The sequence below is a fragment of the Hydra viridissima genome, unplaced genomic scaffold, assembly GCF_058129835.1.
Source record: "Hydra viridissima isolate aposymbiotic clone 2 unplaced genomic scaffold, HvirCarnegie_v1 scaffold_2, whole genome shotgun sequence".
Classification (NCBI taxonomy): Eukaryota; Metazoa; Cnidaria; class Hydrozoa; order Anthoathecata; family Hydridae; genus Hydra; species Hydra viridissima.
Window position 1 is genome coordinate 702114 of NW_028324301.1, and position 9941 is coordinate 712054.

Below are 9941 nucleotides of genomic sequence, written 5' to 3' on the forward strand. Positions count from 1 at the left end.
TAACGCGTCTTTAGATGAAATAAAAAGAGGGCTTCGTTTCTGTTTTTTCCTGCTCTGAGAAAATTTATTCAAAAGTATTCATTTTCTCAAAACCTCTCAGTAATTATTCACACAAACTCAAGTTTTATCTGTTTTATTAAAGAGGTTTATTATCCCTTGACTGTGTTTTAGCATTTTTACTTTTAGAGAAAAATGCTTTTTCATCTGTTATTTTTCTGTTGGAACGCTGAATGTTTTCGAAATTAAAACTTATTACATACTGATTTACCAAGTTGGTAGAAAAATTATATTTCTATGGGTACGAGTAAAATATATAAAACACAAAAATTTACTATGGCAATCATTTAAAAACATGATCGTCACAAATTTTCTCAAGAATTGTCCACATTTTGCAACCTCCCTTAGTTCGTCCTTTTTATTTCCAGATATATAAAGGAGATAATAATGTCGGGCATAAATATAAAGGAGGGTGCATCTGTGGTGCTTACAATCCAACGTATAAATTACGATTTATTTATTGACAATGATTCAATTTATCAAAAATAAAACTATGCGTCTCCCGCACCGCGCTGTTTAAAGCAGTTTTCCCTTGACTCAAAAAAAAAAAGAAAAAAAGATAAAGTTATTTCAAAAACAAGCGATTTGTAACAAGAAAAGACTTGTAACTAGAAAAGGGAGCTGCACTAACAGAGAGGGAGAGAGAACGATTACCAATCTTCAAAGCGGGATGCGTTTAGCAAAAATATATACACAGCATATGACCCTTCTTATATTACAAAGTAACGAGGCTGAGTCCGCGTCAACATATTTACAAAATAATTTTCAGATTAAAAAAAAAAAAAACTAGTGTCACATGCGCAAGGAAAAGTCAGACTAACAAGAAACGATTGGATTTCAAGAAAGCCTTAACCTCGTTATTCGAAAGAGAAAAAATAGACTTATATTACAGCAATGAACACACATTGTTTGCTGTCCATTGTTTCGCATAAAAAAAGCAACGCTTATTATTGCCAGAAAAGAAAATACCAAAATGATCACGTTACTGCCACATGATTCGGAAGTGTTGTGATTTGCCACATTTTCTTCAGGCTTTTAATGGCATCTTTTAATTTAGTGATTGGCCCTAGTTTGTTTTCCGTTAACGACTCAAGTTCATCAAATGATAACAGAAACAACGCCTTACCGTCGATTTCCTATTAAATTATTAGCAGTTTTTTAAAACAGTTAATAAGGTTCATTTCAATTATTTAACTCATATTTCACACACAAAAAAATATTACCTGCTTTTGAAAGGATGGTGCGTGAGCAGGACATCCTATTGCTGTCATAAAATCCATTACTTCTTGTACACTCCATTCACGTGGATCCTTGGAGCTCAGAAACTCTTGATCCAGTAAGTTTAAAGGATCAATGCCTCTATCAGCAGACGATGAAGAAGGGTTGCACGGAGAATCCAAAGATAGATGAGGTTGCGTTGTAGAGCTTGTAACAAAAGAATTTGAAGTGACCAATTTGTCAGATTGTGGGGAATATTCCTCTGTTTTAGCATCATCTTTGTCATCATAATCATCCATATTTTCGTCACCAATTATGGTGACATTATGTTGTGTCATTGTATCTATATGCAATATAGATGAGGAACCATCTCTATCTGTAAAAATAACAATAACATCTAATTAAATAAAAATCTTTCTTAAAACTTACTTCTTTACGAAATTGTTAAAAATGGACAAAAGACGTCTTGAGACAAACAATGATTGGTATATGCCAGAAAATTGTTAGCTAAGCTACATAGGACTTACATATACTGTGGCAACCAGTTAGACATTTGCCTGTAGGGAATCTTTCCTCTACAATCATATTTGGACAACATTGTAGCATTTCACAGATACGCCGCAAATACTTGGAAAGTATACTTGATCTACTAGGACCTCTAACACGCCGTAAAAAACGTTTTCCATTTTTGCCTGTTATTTCAAGACATATGGAGTTGTCTAACTTTAAGTCCTTGTGTCTTTTAGATTGATAAAACTCTCTGCTAAATAATTCTAAAAGCTGGTTGGGATCTACAGCAGCGTTAACAATTTCATGCAAGCTTTTCCGTATACAGTTTTGATGAGGAGGACCATTTAAATAACCACTTATTGAATCAGGCAGCTTTCTAATTTCATCTGGGTTTAAGAACGGACCACAAGCACAATACTGATTAAAAGCAAATTGTACTTCTCCTCCTTTCCTCATTTCTAAGCAAAATACACAAAGTTTTTAGAGCATAAACTTAAGAAACAAAATAAAAAGTTAAGAAAAAAAGCATCAAACAAAGAATCACCTCTCAAATTTCCAAACCTTTGTTTTTCAAATGAAATATTTGAACCAGAAGAACTTCGCTTCAATTTTCCTTGCTTAGCACCAGCTTTACCGCCTTTTGCTCCCTTACCAGAAGAATTTCTTCCAGTTGAACCTCTGGCAGTATGAGTTTTGTTTAAAGAGCCTGGAGGACGTCCTATGCGTCCTGGTGTAGTTGTTCTGCGCTGAGTAGATTTTTTCCCTCTGATTGTATCAAGAACTGGGTCTGGTGTCAGTGAACTATTTCAAAAAAAAAAAGGAAATGACAAAGATGGTTTTTTTAATTTAATTTTTGTAATATTTATGTTAAAAATCTTAAATCCAAAAAATTTTAAATCACAAGTAATCCTGGTAAAAACTTCAGAGCAATAAATAATCTGGACATAACTATCATTTCAGTAGATAAAAGTAAAATAAAAGAGGTTTTAAATTGATATAATTTTCATCATATTTTTTAATGTATGCTAAAACTAAATCCACACACAAAACATAGATCATTTTAATACTCACCCTGGTGGCTGCAAAGATTTCCCATTTTTCTCACACCAATTTACTGGAAATAAATCATAAGACTCGTGACTAACCCATTGATCAAAAGTTGAATCCCATCCATCAAAATGGACACGGAGTAAACTACCATGAGTTGCAACAATTGTAGCTGGACAAATAAAGGAAGGTTCGCGCAAATCTACTGCTTCAACTTTGGTTCCAATCTCAAATGGAAATATTCTTCGCTTCTAAAAATAAAATAACAATATAAAAAATGAATAGAAACTTGAGTTAAAAATAATCAAACATCAAAAAATGATTAGAATAATCATAATTGCCCAAAAAATAAAAATAGAATGAAGCTCACTAGATGTAAAAACAGATGAGAAGGAGCTGCAATTGATTCAGTTTTAAGTAGATATTTATCCCAATCAAATGGTTTTCCTATCATATCTAAGTTTAAGCAAAAATAAAAACAGACATTAAAAATTATGAATTTAGAATCAATTAAACAGATTATTAATGTATAGATATTTTTAAAATGCAAAAAATGTAAAAAAACCTTTTGGTGGAGTTAAGAAGACTTTGTGCTGTTTAGACCAGCCAACAGGAAATATGCTATTGCTACTTGAGTGACAAATAAAAAACACTTCTTGCCCATCAAGACCCACAACAAAATAATTAAAATGAAGTGTTTTAACAACACTGGCAACTGTGAGACTTAATGGATTAAATGGATCTAAAGCTTCTAGCTTCATACCAACTTCAAATGACCCTGTATTTGATGGAGGAGTACCCATAGATTCCTAAACAAAAGCAATCTTATTTGAAATATTACATGTAAAATTTTCAGTACAAAAATTAAATAGCTTTAAAATAAGAGTTATAAAAAAACTCTGTAATGAATACAAACTAAAAAACTTGTTTAAAACAGAAAAATTTTTTATACAGGAACAAAGCATTCTTGAGGTGCATCTTTTGAATCATGCAAGTCTTCAGCAAGAAACTCATTCCATTCTGTCAACGAGTGCTTCCAACCTAATAAACAATGCTTACACATCTAGCAATAATATTTTATTAAAGTTAATTATGTATCTTTTTAATGCAAAGAACCTTTGACTTTTAAGAATTTCAATTTCTTTAACTTCAATATTTATGAAAATAACTTTGTTTTTGAAAGAAAAAAAAGTTTAAATTTTTAAAAAACTACTTTTAAAAAAATTTAAATGTTTATAAATAAAAAAAATTTAGAAATATATCTACACAAGATGTACTAACCAGAGTGCTATTAACAACTATTTAATAATAAACTTAGAGCAATTACTGAAAACAAGATTGAAATCCTGCTTTCTGAAGAAAAAAAAAAGAGACTGCATTCTATTTTTTATTATTTTTACTTTTAGATTTAAACTTGATAAAAAAGCACTGAGCTCTAAGCAATTTCATAAAAAGAAATTTAGTTTAATAATCAATATCTAAAATATATAACCTGTTGGTGGAGATAATGTGTGTCCAACTAATTGAGACCAACCAACAGGATGAATATCACTCGATAAGAAATGTGCCCAAGAGTCACTAGGAAACTCATCGTCTAAACCATCGTAGCGTAAACGCAATCGATCACCAACAATATCAATAATTGTTGCTACACACATTGATAGCAAGTTCCGTTTATCACAAACTTCAACTTTACTACCTATCTCAAACTTATTGTAATGTCCTTTTTGCACTTGTTCCATAAACTCTACTGATAAAGTACGACAACCAGAGAGCTCTTGAAAAATATATTTTTGCCAATCTGATATTAAATCACGAATATCTAAAATAAAATTTAAAAAGTACTTTAACTCCTTTTAGGATAAAAATAAGACACGGTGTGTAAAAAATAGAATTAAGTTTTGCTACTTTTTGAAAAACATTTTATTTCAAACTCAATCTGTATAAATACCACACCTATTTGATTACTGTTTCTTACTAATAGAAAACCTGGCTAAAAAAATTATTCTGATTATTTTCATAAAGTTAACAATAATTTTAAGAAATCTGAACATGCAGGGAATTTAACTTTTCATGGTGTTTATTAAAGAATTGAGAAATTCACATAAACTAAAACGATTTAAACAAAGCAGAAAGAAGATTTCCTGACCTGCAGGTGGAACAAGACGGTATCGAGCTCTGTAACACCAGCCAACAGGATGTAAATGTTTTGAACGAACATCAAACCAAAAATCTGAACCATCATCAGGACAACCACAATATCGAAGCAACATCATGTTGCAATCAGTATTTATAACAGTAGCAACCCAAAAGCAAATGTCTGTTTCATTACTTTGGTCAGAATGATCATTTATTACTTCAACTTTCAAACCATGATGAACTTCTGAAAGCCTGGGAGCTTTTACCACCTAAAAATGAGCTAAATTTACTAGCTGCTAGCATCATTGTCATAAAAATAAAAAGTTCAATTGCAATTGGAAGATTTAAGGTATATACTTGAAAAATTAATGGATACCTATTAAATTTTATTTAAATTAAATGATATGAAAAACAATACCTTGATGGCAATTTAATACATAAAGATAGTCGGAAAAATAATAGAGAAGACCTACCAGTTTTACTTGATTTTACATAAAATTTACTTTTGAAAGCAAATACTCATCACGTAATAGAAAATATTAAATCTATGGTATGAAACTCAAAAAATCCTTTCAAAATAAAAAGAATTTTTGAGTTTTATACAATAATTACCATAGTAACCATAGTTAAATACCTAATTAATGCTTTTGAAAATTGTTGAATATGAAACCTTATTCTTACTTTTCACATCAAAAAACATTTTTCATAAACCATTTTCCACATTAAAAAAAGTTTTATTAAAAATGTTTATTAAAAAACATTTTTATAACTAAAACTATTAAACTATTTACTAAAAATTAAAACTACCACACCAGTAACTAAGAAATAAAATTTTAACAGAGATTCTTTTTACTTACATGCTTAAAAAGGCGTTCTGAAGCAGGTTTGTCACCAGTCTGATCTAAATAATCTTTCCAGTTGAACTCCTGGTCAATCCAATTTCCAGCATTCTCTTCATTAGCGTCTTCAATATTTCTTGTAGAAAAATCTAAATTTAAATTTACACTAAGATAAAAGGTGACATTTGAAGAATGACATGCATACAAGAAACAGAAAAGAAAAAAAATAAAAAAAATCTGAAATCTTTTTTGAAAAAAACCTTAATATCATTTATCACAGCAGTTTCTTTAACAAACTTTTTAAACAGTTTCTTTAACAAACTTTACAATTAAAAAAATCATTTTTAACATTTAATAACTGATCATTTTAAAGAGAAGGATTTTGGAAAAACAATCAGTATTTCTTTTAAAGTAGTAGCATGTTCTATAGTTTGTTTGTGATGTCCTTTGGCAAGATCATGATGTAAAAATCATTTTTGACACTTAACTTTATGATGAAATATTTCATTCATCCAAACCTTTGAAACAAATAATTTTATACATGTGCTTCTAAATAATACTAGCCATTACATCTACCAAAGTTGGAGCTTGAGTTGATCAAAATAGCTGTATTTATTCCATTCAATAATAATCATTACACCAAGATTAAATACTTAACTATCAAAAGAAACATTCTACTACATAAATGTGGCATAAAAAGATTGAATAGAACTTGACGAATGTAACCCTCTTCATCAAAAAGCTAATATGAAAAAAGCCAATTGATTAATTTGGCTTTTGATAATATTGTAAAATCATAGCAAAATTATCAAATGAAACAGACATACAGCTATTCTTTTTTTCTAATATCTCTATATGAGCTGTAATTTCACAATCCAAAAATAGTTAGGGCAATTTAATGTTACAATAGATGGGAGTTATGTAGATAAATAGTAGGTTCGTTATAAAAGCAGATCAATTAAGTGCTTAGCAAATCGATTTAAATAATTTATTCCCATTATTATAGAGCAGTAAAAAACCTGAAAAAGAAATCATAGCAACCTAAACAAATATTAAGGTATAAATAGAGGCTTCAATGGCTTACTAGCTGTTTGAGATTTGAACTCATTAATGGTAACTTGTTGCAAACTTGATTCTAATGTCGATAGGAGACCTGGATCAATTTTCTGCTCCAATTTAATCTAAACCATTTTTTAAAATAAAAAACTATGTGATGTTCAAATAAGTCATTTGTCTCAATTTTTAAATTTTAAATATAAATCACAAACTAATTAAATAGAAAATCAAACCTTTTTTAATTTTATTTGTGGCCTTTGAATTTTTCTTTTTTGTGGTTTGTTTGTTACAGGCATATTTAACTGTCTGGTTCCAGGGCCTTTTTTTTGAAATAATGCAGAATATTTTTTTGAGCATTCCATTTTGCAAAAGCGCTTACTCTTTGAATAAAATGTATCCTGAATTCCAATAGCACCACAGTATTCACACTTTGCTAATAAAATAAGTAATGTAGAAGAAATGTACAATTGTGAGAAAAAGGCTTTTAACATTTTTTTTAATGAAGAAAAGATATTTAGATTTAACAACAATACAAAAGGAGGATACATACCATTTCCATCAAGAGATTCAGGGGACATATCATTATTTTCTTCAAAAATAAGCTCATCCTAACAAATCAAAAACATAGTAAGGTGATGCTTGATAATAAATATGATAATTTTTACAATTAATAGCAATAATAATAATAATAATAATAATAATAATAATAATAATAATAATAATAATAATAATAATAATAATAATAATAATAATAATAATAATAATAGTAAAAACAAGAAGCATTTTCCATGCTATAAAAAAAACACTGAAAAGATGCAGATATGAGGAAAACATAAAATTAGTTAGTACATACAGTTTCAACGAAAGCATGATTATTATCTTCTGGCTCTAAACTTATATCATTAGTTTCACTGATCATAGATAACTCGCTTTCATTAGACACCATCTCATTATGATGTGACATGATTTCACTGTGATGCAGTGTGTTGCTATCAATATTGTATAAACCAAGCATATCATTATCAATGTCAGAGAGGGGAGCATGAAACTAAGAAAAAAAAAAAAAAAAAAAATCAAGGTTATAATTGTTTATAACAACTTTTTAATATCATGAGAATATTAAGAATAAAATGCTGAGAAATTTATATATATATATATATATATATATATATATATATATATATATATATATATATATATATATATATATATATATATATAAGCAAATAAGATAAAATGCCATCAGATAAGCAGCTGTAACTATGCTGTAATTACATCTATTACTATAATTAAATTGAAATAAAATTTAAAAAATCTATATTAACCATAACATTTGTATCTCTAATATCTTCATGGTTGCTCGAACTTAATCGTGTACTCCTCAAAACATCATCTAAATATAAGTAAATAAGACTAAACAAGTAATCCTTGAACAAATTATTGCAACTTTAAAAGAAGCATAGTAATAAAACATAAAGTAGCAACTGCACACAGCAAAATAAATATACAGATATACTAAAACTAATAAAACTAGACACCAAGCTTCCTCTTGATACACTTAGCAGAATTATCACTAGAAAACTTTCAATGATATTTAAATAGATGATCGAATTTAAATATTTGAACATTTGACTTAAAAATAGTGTTTAAACATGCACAAAAGAACATACCTAAATTGTTATTAGCATTGGTAGATTGTGGGTCAAGCTGAAACAAACTCAAACTTGTTAAAATAATAATATTATAATAAAAAAAATTATAGATATATATCACAGTGAAATTATAATACAGTACCCCATTGTTATTACTTAGTCACTTTAATTATTTTATACAAAATAACTTTAATGCCAAATACTAGAACTGAGTTATTTTCTTTGAAATTAATTTCTTATTTGTTATAAAATTTATATCATGGATCTAGTATATATATAGATATTTTTTTTGAAAAGAATTTAGAGAAGTAAGAGTTCATTTCAAAAGAGTGCAATTTAAACCTCTTGTAGTTGACTGCATATAACAGAAAAATATTTCTTTCAATCATTAAATAGATAAAGCGCTTTATTTACTTTAAAAATGATTTCTTTTCCTTTCAAAATATTTTTGATTTTTTACTATTTCCTTAAATTTTAAAAATATTTTCTTCAAAATATTAGCCTATATAGTTAATTAATAAACTAAAATTAAAAAAAACATATTTTAAAAAATATCAATTTATTAACTAGAAATACTAAAAATTTTGATTCATTCACAACCTTAAAAGTGAAACATTTTGCATTAGTTTTTTTTTTAAAAATTTTAAAATTTTATATCCATGTAAATACATAAATCTTTTAGCAATTCATTATAACAAAACATTACTAAAAAAAAATTTTTATTTAAATTTATTTAAAACATCATTTTTGTTTTGTTTTATTATTTTTGAAATAACAGCTATTACATAAATACTTATAGCAAACCCAAATATGAATTAAAGGAGACCCTTTTTAATAGACCAACATGATGCATTAGAAATTATTCAAAAGACACTTTAAATTTAAAATTTTCTGTTTATGCAGCTAATTGTAGTTGTATACTAATAGGAACACATGAATGAAATTACAAATCCATAGAGATAAGAGAAAGGTATAAAAATGAAGTCAACTCAGCCAACGCGACTGAACATTTGTCTTACCCCTAAAGCATCAGAAGCTCCTAATGGATCCATATAAAAAGAAGGGAATAATGTTATTCACCATCGCTTAAGGTTCATAAGCCGTAGCGAAGATTTCTCATCATCTCATGCAAGGTCGTCGTCTCAGTAGATTCCAAAACAGGTCAGAAGTTTTTAGCTACCATGTTTGCCTACCATACTAAAATGTGCAAAGTAAACAAAGCAAAAGCCTTAAAATTTACTCTTGTTTTAACTTTATGCATTTCATATAAAATGTAAACGTTTATTTACGCCATACTTCTTTAAAACATTATTAATATCACATCAGCCCAAATGTTCTTTTACATATTAAAGTATTTCATTCATAGGTTGAACTTCTGTGTGAAAGACCACCGATTACAGCGTGGAATTATCAGTAATCACGG

At 28.2% G+C, this 9941-nt stretch overlaps 1 protein-coding gene across 1 annotated transcript; it reads right to left on the reverse strand.

Annotated features, from left to right (window-relative positions):
- Positions 1-327: 327 nt before the first annotated feature.
- Positions 328-9940, reverse strand: LOC145189169 (scm-like with four MBT domains protein 1). The gene is made up of 19 exons (XM_080065744.2): positions 9815-9940; positions 9538-9715; positions 8537-8573; positions 8192-8259; positions 7720-7914; positions 7417-7474; positions 7100-7299; positions 6895-6991; positions 5829-5959; positions 4982-5240; positions 4325-4654; positions 3785-3873; positions 3398-3641; positions 3203-3288; positions 2857-3083; positions 2330-2586; positions 1803-2243; positions 1281-1651; positions 328-1193 (listed from the first exon to the last, which is right to left on the reverse strand). Exons 2-19 carry the CDS (start codon positions 9568-9570, stop codon positions 1035-1037), a joined length of 3282 nt encoding a protein of 1093 aa, XP_079921870.2. The 5' UTR covers positions 9571-9715; positions 9815-9940; the 3' UTR covers positions 328-1034.
- Between the last annotated feature and the right edge of the window lies 1 nt (position 9941).

Excerpts from the sequence above, each read along its gene's own strand:
- LOC145189169 (XM_080065744.2), bottom strand. The coding sequence starts at position 9,570 with ATGGATCCATTAGGAGCTTCTGATGCTTTAGGG. Across the intron at positions 5,960-6,894 it reads GTTCAAATCTCAAACAGCTA|ATTTTTCTACAAGAAATATT; the intron begins GTAAGCCATTGA and ends ATTTAAATTTAG. Across the intron at positions 3,874-4,324 it reads CACATTATCTCCACCAACAG|GTTGGAAGCACTCGTTGACA; the intron begins GTTATATATTTT and ends ATTGTTTATTAG.